General features: G+C 43.8%; 2 protein-coding genes across 8 annotated transcripts in view; one reads left to right on the top strand and one right to left on the bottom strand.

Annotated features, from left to right (window-relative positions):
- Positions 1-10,486, bottom strand: part of SEPTIN2 (septin 2) — a 36,179-nt gene extending 25,693 nt beyond the window's left edge. For 2 of the 6 annotated variants that reach the window (XM_086720187.1, XM_086720188.1), the window contains exons 1-2: positions 381-607; positions 5-125 (exon numbers count right to left, since the gene is read on the bottom strand). In XM_086720187.1, coding sequence (XP_086576313.1) covers positions 5-14 — 10 coding nt within the window. In that variant the 5' untranslated portion in view covers positions 15-125; positions 381-607. Of the gene's footprint in view, positions 1-4; positions 126-380; positions 608-1,853; positions 1,884-9,225; positions 9,301-9,880; positions 9,993-10,243 lie in introns of those variants that run through there. The other 4 variants (XM_086720186.1, XM_086720184.1, XM_025935327.2 and 1 more) reach the window with 4 other exon arrangements.
- HDLBP (high density lipoprotein binding protein) overlaps positions 10,131-17,891 on the top strand; it is a 72,683-nt gene continuing 64,922 nt past the window's right edge. Inside the window, exon 1 of one of the 2 annotated variants that reach the window (XM_086720181.1) lies at positions 10,131-10,283. The gene's annotated coding sequence lies outside the window, so the exon portion shown is untranslated. The remainder of the gene's footprint in view (positions 10,284-17,891) is intronic. The other variant, XM_086720183.1, reaches the window with a different exon arrangement.

Genomic DNA, 17,891 nt, shown 5'->3' with positions numbered 1-17,891 from the left:
TTACCGACCACCATTAGTGTGAACTCAAAACCTTTTTTCACTGATTTTCGGTGAACTTGATTGGGAAGGTTTGCAAATCCAACGTAGCCAGGAGTTTCTGGATTTATAAACTGAGTTGGTTGTTGCTAAAATAAGATTTTACAAAAACAAAACAAAACAAAACAAAAACCAAAAAAACACCTTATTAGTTGCTTTTAAGATATAATCAAACCTGTGACAAACATAGGTATCATTAGTTCCCACAAATTAAAAAAAATACACAAACAAATCCACATTTTTGTAAAAAAATCACCTGTATCAGAAAACTGATTGTATTCACTTAACACTTTTAAAAAGATAAACCAATCTACTATTATTACATGCAGGAAAATCAGACTTACAAAGTAATGCCACAACTGAAAGTGGTTTCACAGAACAAACTTAGCAGAAGAATAGTTTCTAAAAGCCAATCCTTCTAGGTATCAGGTGTGATGCATTTGTGAACAGTGTTCAGGAACAAGCCGTGTCTCCTGTTTGTTCCCAGCTCTATGCAACAGTGCCATCAAGGGTGAGGCAGGCCATTTAGGGGTGGGATGTGAGCATCGGGCTTCAAAGATCAAAGAGAAGACTAGGAATGAAAAATGAATCACAGCTGAGGACAACGAAGCATCAATATTCCTGGACAGGTGGAATAAACCGGAGATGCCATAAAGTATATCAAAGCTATAGAATCTAGGCATAGCATACTAAAAATGTGAGGAAATCAAAAAAGGATACACCAACTGCTTTATTAATTTTGACAGCCAAGACATAAGATAGTATTTTTCCTTTAGGATTTTGGAAACGTATATGTATATTCATATGCACACATGCGCAGATGTAAAAATATTCATAAAATGTTACTAGTGGTTATTTCTAGGTGATGAAATTATGGTTAATTTTTATTTGGTTTTTTGCTCATCAGTGTTCCCGACTCATACTTGCATAAAAAGTAAAAATTAGTAAGGTAATTATGCATCAGTAATGAACACTGAAACATTCAAAAATAAAAGGCAAAGGGAAGTAATAATCTTGCAATTTTAACCACAAGTTCTGCTTTTCTCAGCATGTCTTTCAAAACTAATTTACTTCAGGGCTCTGGGCTAATCTGCAAGAGCTGATACAAGCCAATTTGTCAAGTCTAAGAACCCTGTAAGTTTCATGATGAAATATGATTAGAATTTTAAATTATTATTTGATTGGTGTTCTGAAAATGATGTAAAGGAGGCTAAATGGATTGTTACTGATGTACTGAGAAACAAATTGGAAATCTAAAAAAATAAAGTTCAAAGTTTTTAGAATGTCAATTAAATTACACACTGCCTAGGGGCGCCTGGGTGGCGCAGTCGGTTAAGTGTCCGACTTCAGCCAGGTCACGATCTCATGGTCTGTGAGTTCGAGCCCCGCATCAGGCTCTGGGCTGATGGCTCGGAGCCTGGAGCCTGTTTCCGATTCTGTGTCTCCCTCTCTCTCTGCACCTCCCCCGTTCATGCTCTGTCTCTCTCTGTCCCAAAAATAGATAAACGTTGAAAAAAAAAATTAAAAAAAAAAAAATTACACACTGCCTCAACAAATCAAATATATCAGTCATATTAAAAATGAGTCACATGGGGGTGCCTGGGTGGCTCGGTTGGTTAAGCATCTGACTTTGGTTCAGGTCATGATCTCATGATCTCATGAGTTTGAGCCCTGCGAGGGGCTGTGTGCTGACAGCTCTCTCTCTAACCCTCCCCAGCTAGTGTGCATGCGCTCTCTCAAAAAAAAAAAAAAAAAAAAAAAAAAAAACAAACACATAAAATTTAAAATAAATTAAAAAAAAAAGTGTGATCTCTTACCTTAGACATCTTCAGTGAAGTTTTCTCAATCTGTTAAGAAAAAAACCCACATATACATATATGCATGTACACACACACACTTTAGTATGAATTGACATGTACACAGACTTAACACCTAAAGCATCAACAGTTCCTGTTTTACTTGTTAACTGCATCAAATTACAGAAATGAGAAAATTATCATCTCATTAAAAATTAGATATAAAAAATTAGGTCAATTAAGTCAACCACATACACGTATGTACACATATAGACGTTCCTTATTTCCAACAAAGTCTAAACGTTTTTCTAGTACTGATTATATGCTAAGCACCAGGGACACAACAAGAGAAAAAGACAAAATCTCATGACCTCTGGAATTCTATAATTTCCTTTCCCTCTTCGAAACCTTTCAACAAGGAAAGCGTACTTATAGAGCGATGTCTGCTGCTGGGAGGTTCTCTGAGCTCTTGACAACTAGTTTTAGACAATGGGGCACTCAGAGCAACATTTATAATTAAAGGAAAAAGGACTGAAGGCATTGGAGTGTTTGAAGAACACGACAATAGTTTTAGAGATAGTTGGAATTTAATACGAATTTTAGAAGACTTGAAATTTTGGGGAACATGGAGTCTGTCGGCTAACAGTCTTTGGTAACAAGGTCAAAAGATATGAATGAGGTCAGATTTGATTCCCTCTGGAGCTTAGAAACTTATGCCCTTCGTGTTCTTGCTTCCCCATCCCCCAAACCTTAACATTCCTGAAAACTGCACACTGTTTCCCTTCTGAATGGAAATGTTCCCAACCACCTCTGAAGACGTGAGGCTCCTGCACCCCCATGCACAGTTTGGTTAACAAAGGCCAACAGTAGTAGGATTTGTATTATTTCACAGAAGGTAAGTTTACAGTCTTCGTTCTCGTTCTTAGTGGCCCATGGGAAGCCTTACCCTCATGTGTCCCACTGGAACAAGAAGGGAGGCAGAGGAGAGTTGAGAACTCACACGCAGTCTGTAAACCACTTGTTGCTTCTATGGCTCAGAAGGGAGTATGAGGTAAGGCCTGGGCTAAAAGGGAAGGGCAGTGATTGAGGAGGAGTGGATAGCTCCAAGCCTAGGTGGTGGAATTAAACTTAAAGGAAAGTAGGAATGTTAGCAAGAACAAAAGCAGGAAGTGAATTCTGAAGAACCTTCTGGCAAGGAAACGAATATAGTGCATCCTGGAAAAGCTCGGAGAACAGAGTCCCTGAGTGTGAGGACCCCAGGAGTAAGATGATAAGTGACCCCAACTCCCTGTCTCCGAGAAGAGCTCCACAGGCAAGCCGCAGGAAGAGGAAGGCAATAACGTGAACCAAAAAAATAGTAACGCTACGATAAAGATGCAAGTATACTACTTAAAACAAAACATGATTTTCAAACTCAGACTTTGGTAACTCAACTGAACAAATGGTCACAGCTGCGATTCACCTTGGAAGATCAAATATTAGAAAACTTAATGCAAGGGCAAAAACACAGAGAAGGAAATCATGATTTAAAAGATAGTCTTGGAGAAACAATCTAGGCAATCTATCTTGTTTTTATTTTAACTTTTTTTTTTTTTAAAGCTTATTTATGTATCTTGAGAGAGACAGAAAGCGTGAGCAGGGGAGGGACAGAGAGAAAGAGGGAGAGAATCCCAAGCAGGCTCCCCTATGTCATTGCAGAGCCTGATGTGGGGCCTGAACCCATGAACCGTGACATCATGACCTGAGCTGAAGTGGGATACTTAACTGACTGAGCCACCCACGTGCCCCGTTGGCAATCAATAAGAGTTCTTGTCAGTAAAAAAGGAATAGAGGGAGAAAAAGAATAACAATAGAATATTTTCCTGAGAAGAACAAAGAGCAGGGTCCATACATTAACAAACTATCTGGAATGAATTAAGGTGTCCTGAATGGAAAGGGACATCCTAGGAAAATTGTATTAATAATATAGAATTAGTATGAAACTACTTAAGAGTTGAGGGCAAGAGTGAGAACATAGAAGTAAAACATTCCAAAGGGGAAGTGAGGGGTCAGATGGAATACAGATGGTCCCAGCGGAAGAAGGAGCTTTAGTCTTTTTTTCAAATATAGAAATTAAGTGACTATAAAAGAAAAAGTAACAATTAAAGAAAAATTATAGTGGAACTTCCAAATTAAGAGAAAAATATGGAATAGCAACTTGATCAAGCTAGCAAAATTGTGGAAAAAGAAAAAGTAATAAAATCAATCATTAAGTGGAAGAACATTCTTAAAGTAGCAAAAATGCTGAAAACAAAGGGACAGGCTGAAACATACCAGCCTAGCCAAACACAGAGAGCAGGACATACATTACTGGTATTAACCCCGGGTGAGATTTAAGATTAAAATGTAATCATGATCATAAAAGGATGGAGAAAATACAACATTCCTAAACTTGCACATGCAAATCATTACAACAGATAAACACACAAGGAAAGCCTAAGAAAAATACCAGGTGACTTGGTAAAAATAAAAGACAAGTGGGAGACTTTAATAGCGCCCCTCAGAATGGTACAGATTCAGTAAACATAGTATGAGCAAGGGCAGAGGATTGAGTAATACAGCCAATAAATTAGAATTGATATAGAGAATCTTGAGGTAATAGAAGAAAAGCAGTGAAAGAAAAAATTTAAAAATTATCATGTTACTATAGAGAAAATTTAAACTTTAAAAAATATTTTTACAATTTATGTTCTCAACTTCTGACCTGCTAAAACTAGGGGAAAAAAGATAAAATACAACTCCCAATTATTTGGGACAATCCTGGATAACCCTTGGATCAATGAGGGTAACAAAAGCAAAACCACAAGCTATCCAGAAAGCAATGGGAAGACAAAAGCAAGATCTATGGGACACAGTAAAAGCTCTACCGGTTCAAGTGAGATTTTGGGTTTCAGATATTTTCATTAAAGAACACTGAAAATAAATTCGATTCTCACAATATGAAGAAACGAATGAAATAACTCAATAGAAGATAAACAGATCCAAAAGCTAGTTCTTTGAAATAAATTCCCCACAAGTCAAAATTAAGGAAAAAAGAAAAGCAAATATGGAAAAAAAGCTATAATCACAGACTCAGGAGACATGTATCAAGATGGTCACAAATCTGGGGCGACTGGGTGGCTCAGTTGGTTGAGTGTCCAACTTCAGGTCATGAATCAGCACTTCGTGGATTCGGGCCCCACGTCAGGTTCTGTGCTGACAGCTCAGAGCCTGGAGCCTGCTTCAGATTCTGTATCTCCCTCTGTGTGCCCCTCTCCCACACTCTCTCTCTGTTTCCCATAAATAAATAAATAAATAAGTAAATAATAATAATTAAAAAAAAGATGGTCACAAATCCGAAAACCCGAAAGAAATGGATGATTTCCTAGACACTATAAATTACCAAAATGGAACCAAGAACTGGAAAATCTGACTAATAGTATTGAACAGCTGAATAAAATATACCAATGAAAACCGGGAGGGGGGGGTAGGGGGAGCGTGTCCCCTGGGCAGCTCAGTCCGTTAAGCGACTGGCTCTCTTTTTTTCCTCAGAAATATTACTATGCTAGGGAGCCTGGGTGGTGGTTAAGCATCTGACTCTTGATCTCCGCTCAAGTCATGGTCTCCTAGTTTGTGGGATGGAGCCTGCCTTTGGCTCTATGCCAGCAACGGAGTCAGCTTGAGATTCTCTCTTTGCATCTCCCCTGCTTACACGCTCTCTCCTCTCTTAAAATAAATAAACATTAAAAGAAAAAAAAGGAGGTGGGGGTGGGACCAAAACCAGACAGAATTAGAGCTGAGTTCTATCCGACACCCATGTCACTTAAGCCACTACAGAAACAGGGACAGCACTCCAATTTATTTTATGAGGACACTACAACTTCAACCACAAACCCAGAGAGATACCTAAGAAAGCAAGCTGGCTAGATAGTGGTATGTCAATCTCACTCATGAATATAAATGCAAAAATTCTCAATGAAATATTTGCTAGCAATTAGGTTCCAGAAATATACCCAAAGCATCTACCTACATAAAGCTGTTACAACTAAAGGAGATAATCACATATGAATAGATGCTGAAAAGTCATATGATAAAATTCAGCAACAAACTCTAATAAAAACTCTAGGGAAACTGCTTAAATATAATCCAGGGTGTTTCCAAACATTAATGTCAAATATTATTCTCTCAACAACAGAATACTAAATCTATTTAAATTACAATCACTAATTAGGTAGGGATGTCCATTACCACCATAATTGTTTTAAAATACTTACTAGAAATTCCAAACTTACACACAACGGAACAAAATCCCCATGTACCACCCATCATCCAGCTTCAGCAATGATCAATTCAATGTTTCTTTTTTTTTTTTTAATTTTTTTTTTTCAACGTTTTTATTTATTTTTGGGACAGAGAGAGACAGAGCATGAACGGGCGAGGGGCAGAGAGAGAGGGAGACACAGAATCGGAAACAGGCTCCAGGCTCCGAGCCATCAGCCCAGAGTCTGACGCGGGGCTCGAACTCACGGACCGCGAGATCCTGACCTGGCTGAAGCCGGATGCTTAACCGACTGCGCCACCCAGGCGCCCCTAATTCAATGTTTCAAATATCCCCTCTGCCGCTGTCATCATCCTTGATTATGAATCCCTTATTTCTAACAGTAAGGACTTTTTAAAATGACAAATATTATTAAGGAAAATGAACAAATTTTGAATATAATATCCAATCAGCACTCCTATTTCTGATTGTCTGTTTCTGGTTGTTCCTGTAAGATCCAAGTTAAGATCTTCATATTGCAATCTCACCACGGTTACTGAATACTACTACACTTTGACAAGTTTAGTGAGAATTCAGTGAAACAACAAAATGAGAAAACAACCTTTTTCACTGATAAGACTACACAGAAAACATAGTCCAAAAATTCTAAAATAACAATTTAATAAGGTAGCTAGATATAAGGCAAATATAAAATAAATAATTTCTCTCCATTTTAGTTATGACGATAAAGAAATGGAAACAGGGGAGAAATGCCATTTACAACAGAATTAAAACAAAAAGCAACCAAACACGTAAGAACAAACTTAGAAAAAAGAAAACAGACCCTATGTGAATCAAATCATTTCTATTTCTCCCAAATTAGTATATAAATGTGGTCCAACCCCAAGTGGAATTCTGATGTGGCTTTTTCGCTAAAGGACTGGATAAAATGAGCTTCAGTTCACATAAAAGAATAAGTGCCCGAGGGTGGAAAAGAGTGAGCACTTGCCTTATAGGCTATCACATGTATCTTACTTCAAACCAACCCAGTAGCACAAACGACTATCACGGAGGTCTCCCCTGATCTCCCACAGATCTGCTTCAGCTCACCGAAGCCTGGGTTCTCAACAACTTGCTTCAGCAAGCACCCTGAAGATGCTGTACCTCGAGCCCACCTGTGTTCACCTTACCTTGTTACCCTGTGGAGCAGGACTGAGGATGTCCCATAGGAGAAAAGGGGGACTTTCACTGCTCCTATCAGTTTCCTGGTATGTAAGAGCTACATGGATGTACAAGTTTGGGAAACGGAGAATACCATTATTGGAACAGGCTGTGAATTCTTTATCAAGTTTTTCTTGTCATATCCTATTTCTTCCATATTGTTTTTTTTTCCCTGAAATATAATTTGAATCCACTGTGATCTTCTAACAATACAGGTTAGAACTAACTAATGTAAAATGAAAGTTGAAAGAGGAATGTTGAACTTTTGAAGAACCAGAACACGGGATGCCAACCACTGTGATTAATTTAAACACTGAGTGCAGGCCATTGGCTCTCCTAAACTCAATGTGGTCAAATGAAAATTTTATTCTTTCAGGTTGTGCTCATTCTAGAGGCTAGCAATTGTTTAATAAACATTTTTTTTGTTGTTGAACATGGCTTCCACAGAACAATACTCCCATCCCAATTCACATAGAACAAATCAACTTTTCCAAAACAAAAGATGAAAAACAGACGGATAAAAATGGATTCTTGGCAATAAACGTACATTTTTTTTTTGCTAGTGGTATTTATACTAGTGGACTGTCCATAACTGCCAACCACAGACATGTTATTCTTATATTTGCATACATTACCCCAATCCACAAAATGACCCTGCAGTATAGGACTCCAAATATCCATAATCTCGTATCCAGAAGTCTTGGAATGTTTGGCATTCAGATTCTTTGGATTGGAGGAAGGTACTTGTATAGCATACAACACAACATCCTCAACGGCCTCTAGGGCAGCACATTCCACAATCAAATGTATTTTCTATAGTGGCATATATGACCGTTAGCATAAAGTGGCACAAACACAGAATATAAAATGGCTTCAACCCAATTCCACTGCCAAATGAGTTATGATGTTCCCATCTCTGTGGGGGAAAACATTAAAAAAATTTTTTTAAAGCATTTTCTGCTTTTGAAATTTAAAAAGACCTGAATCACACTTAGGAATGACAACAGAGGGTGGTCCTTCCTTCCCTCGCCACTTCCCTGGGTCACCCCGCTAGCTCAAAAGCAGTCAGAATGCAAATACGATCTGGTTGAGAAGCCCTTGATCTTTACACTGGGCTTCTGTGTCAGGCGAGAGATCAAAGTGGAAAACAGGAAAAAACATCAGGATCACCTTCACAGCCGTATGTTGCCAGGACCTGACGGAGCAGCGCACATTGTGAGTCAGGGTACTGGCTGGTACAAAGAAAGTCCGAGTGGGAGCTACCAAAACCGAAAACAATGGGACCTCAAATTACAAGCACTGGGAAACAGCTTTCCTGACCCCTACGCTATCACGTATCACTAAGATGGCAAGACTATTTTAGAACATTAGACTTCTTTTGAGATATTACGATTTGAGTCGCTCAAGAAATACTTGAGAACTTCCTATGTGCTGGTCATCGTGCTAGACAACGGGTAAGGGTGACAAGACTCACACATCCCCTGCCCCTCAAAAGACCAACAATCCGGTACAAAGCTACCACAGAGAATAAAGGCTGACACCAGGCGCAAACCTAACCCAGCCAGAGGAAACCGACTCTGGGCCGAATCTCTAACAACAGAGCAGAAGGTGGGGAGGTAACCGGGTTTCGAGCAAAAAGAAGGGTTTGGGCCAAGAACAAAGGTGACAAAGACCCAACAGTTTGAACGGAAAGTTCAAGGCGCTGGGTCAGGCGTCTGTGGAAGGGGGAGGACAGAGAAGGTGGGGCTGGTGCTGATAAAAATGAGTCCAGAAAGGTAGAAAGGTGGCCAGGTCTTGTGGGTCCTGCGGCCATCCTAGCTGAGCTTTTACTGAGAGCAACGGCAGCCACAGGTCGCCACATCTCAGGCTTTCATGGGAATGGCGGCCCCTCCCCACCTCCATCCTTCCGGATTTGGCTGTGCACAGGGCCGGGACCTCCTCCTCCTCGCCCCAGCTCTAATCGGCGGCCAGGAAGAGCCTGGAAACTTAACAAGACAACGAGGACTTGTTGAGGCTTACTCTCGGCTAGAGGACGGCGGGGTGGACAACGGGAGAGCCGCACGACAAAACCCGCCCCGCAGGACGCAGCCCGGACTTTCCCTCCCCAACCACGACCGCCAGCGCCCCAGGCCCATTATCAGAGTGGTCCACGTACTCTGCACAGGATGCGCAAGGGGTCGCTCGGGTTCTTCCGGACACCTCCCGCCGTGAGGGCCCGAGGAGGGCCAGGGAGGGCCGGGGACCCCGGGGCGGGCAGGGTGGGGGAGGGCCGGGGACCCCGGGTGGGCAGGGTGGGGGAGGGCCCGGGATCCCGAGGAGTAGGAGAACCGGGGAAAGTGAGGAAGGGGCGGGGAGGGCTCGCGGAAAGTCCGCGAGCGTCGAGGAGGGTCAGGCACACCGATCCTGCCGCCCCTCCCCCACACCCAAAAAGCCGCCCCGCCCGAGCGCCCCCGGAGCCGGTCGACCGCCGCCCCGAGCGGACCCCCACCGCTTCTGCATCGGCCCACAGTTCAGGCCCCTGCGACCGCGGAACCCACGGCAAGACACTCACCGCGGAGAAGCCAAAGAACAGCAGTAACCGACCGCGCCGCGGACCCGCCCAATGCCCGACGTCCGCCCGCGCCCCGCCCTTCCCCGCCCCGTGCGCGGATGGCGTCATCACGCCGACCCGCTCCCTGCTCCCTGTCAACGCTGTCCTCGCCCTGGCGCGACCTGGCCTCCCTCCCCACCCCCACTCGCCGGCTTCCGAGTGCGCAGGCGCAGGCCCATCCGCGTTTTCCACCTCTGCGCAGGCGCCGTGCCCCTCCCACGGCGGTTGGCCATATAGAGGCTGGGGGTGGGGGGGGGAGGTCAAGCGTAGCCTCTTCTCCTTTACCAAGATGGCGGCTTGTCCCTGTTTCGCCACAGTTCCTACCTTATGAGCTTGGTTTCCTTACGCTGATAAAGTGGAAGAGGTAATGTGAGTCTTTGCCTTGTGAGTACCTAGAGTGGGGTGAAGGGCATCTCTTTACAAGGAGCTAAGTGGCTCTGAGGAGAAGAGAGGCGGACGGGGATAGGGCAGGTCACAGTAAGACTGCGGAGCGACCACGGGGCGGGAGCCTTCGCCTCTGGCCCTCTCCTCCGGGAAGATGGCGGCAGCACCGAGCCGGGAGCACCAGAGCGGGACAGCGGAGGATACTGAGAGCGGCCGACTGGGGCTGGTCTAGCCCCGGGCCGCCGTCGTCTCGGTGGTGCCGGGGCCTCGCCTCCATTGGCTGCTGCGGGTCACGTGGGCCGGCGGGCCTGTGCGCGGACCATCGAGTTGGGCGCTCGTCCCCGGGGACGTGGCCTTCGTGCGCCCGTGCTGGGGCCTGCGCCCGGGGGGAGGGAGTGGCGGGCACGGCCCCTCGCGGTCTACTTGTCTGGTCGCGAGGTGAGACCTGGGGCGCGTCCCCAAGCCCACTGCGGCCACGCGGCTCGGGGACGGGAGGGCGACCCGCCCGGCCCGGGCCGCGTCGGCCCGGGTGCCCTTTCTCCCCGTCGGCGGCCTGCAGGCCCACAGCTGTCGGACCCAAATGCCTTCGCACAGGGCGCCTTTCTTCAAGACCCCGACCGAACGCAAACTCAGTTGCTGAGACTCTGATGGGCTACGGCACAGTGTTGGGGACGCTGGGGGATACCGACAGGGCACGTTAGGCACTTGCTAAGTGTTCTCTACCATCGACTCGGAAAATGAGAGAGTCAGACTTTGTAGGAGGGTTTGCACGCCGTGTGCATCCAAAGAGAAAACCTCCCCGTGTATTGTTTACAAAACGATATTTATGATCAGATGAAACCTCTGCGGGGATGTAGGTGAGTGGAATCTCCAGGAACAGGGTGACTTGTCCTTCAGTTTTGAGTTTGGTTTCAAGGCCCTGTTAACTTTTTTTTTTTTTAAGTTTACTTATTTTTGACAGAGACGGAGTGCGAGCATGAGCTGGGGAGGGCCAGAGTGAGAGAGGGAGACACAGAATCTGAAGCAGGCTCCAGGTTCCGAGCTGTTAGCACTCAGAGCCTGACGCGGGGCTTGAACTCACGAACCGTGAGATCATGAGTTGGGCCGAGAAGTTGGACGCTTAACCGACTGAGCCACCCAGGTGCCCCTTTGAGGTCCTGTTACGACAGGGCACGTCACAAGTAGGATTTTTGTCTGAAGCAGCTGGTAGTGCTGTCCTACAGAATAACTGTAGCGTTCATGGATGGAGCCAAACCTGGGGTATTGAAACATTGCATGAAACCTCGTCTTCAAGTTTAACGATTTTGATAAAAATAAGCACCCCCAAGCTAACCTTGTTAAGTACGTTTGATATTAAGGTACTTGGAAGCGGTGTTTTAAAATAGTTGAAAAGATATTTGGTTAAAAAAGTCTTCCATCGCTTGAACTCCCAGTTCTCTGGGTCTGAAACATCAACCATCAGCCTATCATGAGACTTTTAGGCTAGGGAAAAATGGAGCACACCCCTTCAAGTCTTGAGGGACAACATTCAAAAGCCAGATAAATAATTTACAGTGAGGATTAAACTTCCTTTCCTACGCTAACTTCCATTAGATCTTCTGTGTGCCAAGCACTGTTGATGGGCTTACCTGATTTTCTCTAATCAGGTTAGCCTCACTTGGATAAATGTACAGTGAGTTTAAGGAGAGCGCTCCTAAGGTGCCATCAGCCCACGTTCCTGGGCACCTCTGGGGCCAACCCCAGCTGGATCTCTGCACAGGGCCCTTTCTCATTGGCCAAGCTCCGCCTCTCGGCAGCCTGATGGGAGAACTTGGGTCATCGAGTTTTATGTGTTTCTTTTGCTTCGTTTTTCTTGTTTAGGGCTACTGGTTCGGCCTCATGACTTCACTTCTTCAGCAGTTCAATTCAAAAGCGTTTATTGGGAATTGTGTGCCAGATACTTTTAAGCGTTCTAGGGTCATAAAGATAAAGAGGATATAGACTTTTTTTTCTTTTCCTTAAGCAGCTTATGGTCTAGTATGGGGGATTCACTTGTAAAGTAACTAGGTTACAGAGTTTTTAGTGCAGTAGTAGAGATACATACAAGATACAGAGATGCGAAGGAGGAGGCGGTAGTTACTGTTGGAAAGTTTTTACAAAGAATGTGGTTCTTGAACTGGTTTAGGGGATGAGGGTTTTTCCAAGATGAGGTGTTCTAAATAGAAAGACTAGCTTATGCCAAGGGGATGCGTGACAGCCATAGCTGGTGGCACAAATGGGCAAGAGGTTGAGAATTTTGGCATGCTGCTAATAACATCTCAAGTGGTAGAGGGCTTGCCCGAGGTCCTGTTGTAAAGGACTTTATGCCCTTCAGTCAGCCCAATCTAGGGCACTGTAACTTGGACAGGATTTCAAGTGATTACATTGTCCACCTGGATGATTTATATGAGCTTTAGTGACAAGTGGATGAGATAGGCTCTCCATTAATGCTTCCCATCTGAAACTTGTTTATTTACCGAAAGGGTTTGAGCAGAGAACACATTTTTTGAAGTACCAAGTGGTACTTACATTTGATAAGGCCCATTCAGCATACATCCATCTCACAGGGCTAGACTCATCCTTTTCCTATTAAAAAATAACCAAGCTCCTGGAAGAAACACAGCACACAGCTGAGTTCTCAGTTGCCACATTATGGTAGCAAGAAGTCCGGCATGCATATTGGAAAAGTTTTTGGCCAAGTGGAAAAACAGCCAGAGAGCATCAGTGAGTCAAAATGCTTTTTCCCTTAAGTTATGAAAACACCACAACATTTCCCATTTGAAAACCAAGAAAACCAAACTCTTCATCGGTATGCCATTTTAAAAATTGATGACACAAGTTAGTTTGGGCTAAAGTAAGTTTGTTTTTTGTGTGTTTTTGTTGTTGTTTTATAGTGCTAAAATCAGAGACATTTTAGAAGCAATGGCCCTAGTAGGCTGTTCTGCCAGGCATACTAAAGGTCCTCGAATACTGCTAGAGACGAGCCAGACGTGTTGTTCCAGACATGTCTGGGCATCATGTTGTGTTAGTCATTTTGATGCTTGCCATTAATTTGGTAACAATACATTGTGTGTACTCTGCCTTAATACTTTTTATTGGCATTCATGAATTTTAAAGTTAAAAATGAATTTTATTTCAATCAAGGTTATACCTTCAAGTAGTTTCAAGGAGGAGAAATAGGGCCCCTGGGTGGCTCAGTTGGTTGAGTGTCTGACTTCAGTCCAGGTCATCATCCCGCAGTTGGTGAGTTCAAGCCCCACATTGGGCTCTCTGCTGTCAGCCTGTCAGCACAGAGCCTCCTTTGGATCCTCTGTCCCCCATCTCTGCCCCTCCCCTGCTCTCCCCAAAGTAAATAAGCGTTAAAAAAAAAAAAAGAAGGAGGAGAAATAAACGTAGAAAGGCTTGTACGAAGACACTATGAATCTCCTTCCCCAGTCGTGTCTCCTCTCCTGCAGAGCATACACGTCCATCTCTTGGTGGGTTTCTTTGGTCTTTGCCTCTGACTCTAAACAGCACGTGTTCGCCTGCTCAGTTATTGCTCTTTTCTCTCCTGTTGCACACCTTGTCTCCTTACTTGACTCAATGGATATGAAGTTTTTAGCTTTCTTTCACTGCTCTGTCTTCTCTGTGTAAATACACGGCTGCCTAAAGCACATGCACCGTTAGTTTGGTTAGTCCAGTATTTAGTGTTTGAGTTTTTACTGCATAGTGCCATTCACAGCTAGGCAACTGGTGTGATGGGATTGCTTTTCCTTTCCTGGATCAGGTTTTGTTTTCCCTGAAGTTCTTGTGAGTCTTGTTTTTTGTGTGTTTAGTTTTCTGTATGTCTGTCATTAAAATTTAACCCCAAATTCAACAGTTGTCTAAATTTCTTTCAAGAAGTGGAGTCTTTTTGGGGGCTCCTGGGTGGCTCAGTTAGTTAAGTGGCCGACTTCGGCTCAGGTCATCCTCTCATGGTTCACAAGTTCGAGCCCCACCTCGGGCTCTGTGCTGACAGCGCAGAGCCTGGAGCCTGCTTTGCATTCTGTGTCTCCCTCTCTCTCTCTGCCCCTCCCCCGCTCAAGCTCTGTCTCAAAAATAAATAAATGTTAAAAAATTTTTAAAAAAGAGAAAGAATGGAGTCTTTTTTTATCTGGTGAAATTCAATATTTCATTAATCTTTTGAATAAATCTCCCCCAGGCTCCCATCTGCTGGGATCTTCCTGAAGATCTCACCACCCACTTGCGTTGGGTCCTTGGTTTCCTGGAACCCATGTCTCCATCTCTCTTCACTTACTACTCTCTCATTTTGTTGAAGCACTTCCTCAAGAAGTCGTCTGGGAACAGACGCATGAGAGGGAATGTTTTGAGAACACGTGTGTTTGAAAAGTGCTTTACTTCTACCCATGTATCTGAGTGAGACTTGGACACCATTTTGCTCCATCTTCTAACTTCCAGGGTTATTACTGAAGGCTTCAGCCATTCTGATTCCTTGGTCTTCATGTGTGGCTATTTCTTCTCTGAAGCTTAGTGGATCGTCTCTCTGAAGTTCAAAACACCCAGTGCAGCAATGTCCCTTGGAGTCAGTTTTCATCTAATGTCTTGCCTTACTTTAGGTTCCTTTATTTGGAAACTCCTGTTCTTTAACTCTGGGCATTTTTCTTGATTTATTGCTTTGATTTGTTCCCATTCACTTTCTCTCTGTAGAATTAGACTATCGTACCTTCTGGACTGACACTCTGGTTTTGCTCAGGTTGTCCACCTTCTTTCTGGAATATATTCTCAGCTTTATTCTGAACGTGCTGTTGAGTTCTCACTTTATTTCTCTAGGAATGTTCTCTTACTCGCTGTGTCTTCTGACACCCTGGTTTTGTTTCATAGCTGTTGTACCTCCTCTTATCTCTCTGAGGACATTTCTGAGTTAAGGTTTTCTTTTGCCCAAGTCACAGTTTACTTCAGGCTGCTTTCTGTTTGAGGTTTTGGCTTTCATATCGAAGCCTTTCCGTGGTATCTGGTGGTATTTTCCCTGTGCTCATGTGGCAGTAGGTGGGGTTTGCCAGCTGTGGCATTCAGTGCAGAGGCACTGGCTGGGCCATTTCCTTGCAGCACTCTGTCAGCTTCCTTCTGTCTCTCCAGATTTTCCACAAAAATACCTTCTTGCCTGTCGCCTGTGTCCAGGGGGCCAAGTTTGGGAGAAGACTACAATCTTTGCAGTAACTACAGATGAACTTAACTTCTGTGTCTTCAGAATGGTGCCTCACCCGCCATTGTAACGGGTACCCCCATTCCAAAGATTCTAGTTCCCTTTCCAGGGGAAAAATCACAGCCTTTAACCAGGGTGTGAAAGGCAAAAAAAAAAAAAAAAGCCCTTTTTAAATTTTTTTTTTTTTCAACGTTTATTTATTTTTGGGACAGAGAGAGACAGAGCATGAGCGGGGGAGGGACAGAGAGAGGGAGACACAGAATCAGAAACAGGCTCCAGGCTCTGAGCCATCAGCCCAGAGCCCGACGCGGGGCTCGAACTCACGGACTGCGAGATCGAAAAAAAGCCCTTTTTAATAGTATTTTCTGATCATTTTTCTTCCTGGGTGTCCATCAGCAATGTTACTTTTAGCTTACAACATGAATTTCACTTACATTTGTAATTCTTCTGTTCTTTACTACTCCTTTGTAGCCTACATGTGGGTTTTCCTTTGTCTTACATGTGTGCTGAAATGCCCTAGCAGAAAAGAAGAGGTGAAAAAGGTCAGTCTTCACAGTCAAGAAATTGAAATGGCCGGGAAGCAAAGAAAGATTTCAGTTTTGCTCATGTCAGAGAATTGACATTGAATGCATATTTCACCTAGAAGTTGGAAGAAGTAAACATGACCATTTTAGTTATCAAGTGTGAGGGGGGGCATGTGTACTCAGGTGTTGTGGGGTATAAATACTTTAGCTCATTGGGAGGGTAATTTTGCCTCTATAATGACTATCCATGTACCCCCCTCTAGTCTTATCATTGAATTTGTGTGAATTTTTCCTGTGTGTAGAGTTGCTGGCTCTAGTGAGCAGAGAATATGTTTTCCAGCAGTGTTTGTAATCAGATACATACACAAAGCATGCAGTATCAGTAGAGAATTTCTGTTTTCATTCAACATGCAGTTATTAATAAATGGGAAATTTGCACGTAAAATTTGGAAAGACAGCCATGATGCATTTTAAATGGAATTAAGACGGGGCGCCTGGGTGGCTCAGTCGGTTAAGCAGCCGACTTTGGCTCAGGTCATGATCTCACGGTCCATGAGTTCGAGCCCCGTGTCGGGCTCTGTGCTCAGAGCCTGGAGCCTGTTTCAGATTCTGTGTCTCCCTCTCTCTGACCCTCCCCTGTTCATGCTCTGTCTCTCTCTGTCTAAAAAATAATAAATGTTAAAAAAAATTTTTTTAAATGGAATTAAGTGTAGCAAGTGGTAAAACAATGCGTATACTATGATCATATTTTTATTTGAATCATATATTACATATCCAAGAAAAAACCTTAGATAAAACAATTTTGGAGATATTTCTTAGACAAGAATCAGGAGAAATTGCCAGTTTTTATGTTGTCTTATTGTAGTTGTGTTTTACAATTTTTTTTTAATGTTTATTTCTTTTGAGAGTGAGAAAGAAAGCACGAGCAAGGGAGGGGCAGAGAGAGTGTGAGAATCCCAAGTGGATTCCACGCTCAGCACGGAGCCTGACATGGGGCCCAGTCCATGACCACGAGATCATGACTTGAGCCAGTGTCAAGAGTCGATTGCTTAACTGACAGAGCCACCCAGGTGCCCCCATGTTCTACAGTCTTTTTATGATGAAAGTCCTTTTCCTTGGTAGACCAGCACTGCAGCAGGCTCACTATAGTGGTAATAAAACCAGTATTAATGTGGCCTTCTGGCCCCTGCCCATCCTATCCCAGGGTCTGTCATGGGTGTAGGAGCTTCTCAGGAGGCTGAGCTGCACCCTGAGACCCCACCTGCTATGGGAATAGCAGGCCTCATCTGGAGCAAGGAGAGTAGGGAGCCAGTATTTCGTTAGCAGGTACCGTTCGGCAATCTGTATGAATTTTTTTTTACAAATAAGTGTTTTCTGAAAACTCTTTCAGGTTTTCCTTTTATTTGTATGAATTGATATTTTTAGACATTGCTGAAGGTGGACCTTGTGAGACATAACAGCAGTGCTTGTCCGTTAGTATAGATGGTGAGGCCTTTGCTCTTTCTGCCAGACTGGACAAAGTGTTGAGACATTTGTAAAGTGAGGGAGGTGGTCCTCACCGGACTAGGAGTCAGGAGGCCTGGACTTCAGTTTGGAGCCCAGTCTTTTTTTCTTTTTTTTTTTGTTAAGTTTATTTTTCAAAAAATTTTAAAAATGTTTATATTTTCAAGAGAGAGAGAGAGCACAAGCTGGGGAAGGAGCAGAGATAGAGGGGGGCACAGAACTTGAAGCAGGCTCCAGGCTCCTAGCTGTCAGCACAGAGCCTGATGCAGTGCTTGAACTCCCAAACCATGAGATCATGACCTGAGCCGAAGTCGGACACTCAACCGACTGAGCCACCAGCTGCCCCTAAGTTTATTTACTT

This window comes from Puma concolor, chromosome C1, assembly GCF_028749965.1.
Source record: "Puma concolor isolate L17-30 chromosome C1, mPumCon1.1.hap2, whole genome shotgun sequence".
Lineage (NCBI taxonomy): Eukaryota > Metazoa > Chordata > Mammalia > Carnivora > Felidae > Puma > Puma concolor.
The sequence above is the reverse complement of the archived record's forward strand: the minus strand, read 5'-3'. Positions and strand labels throughout refer to the sequence as shown.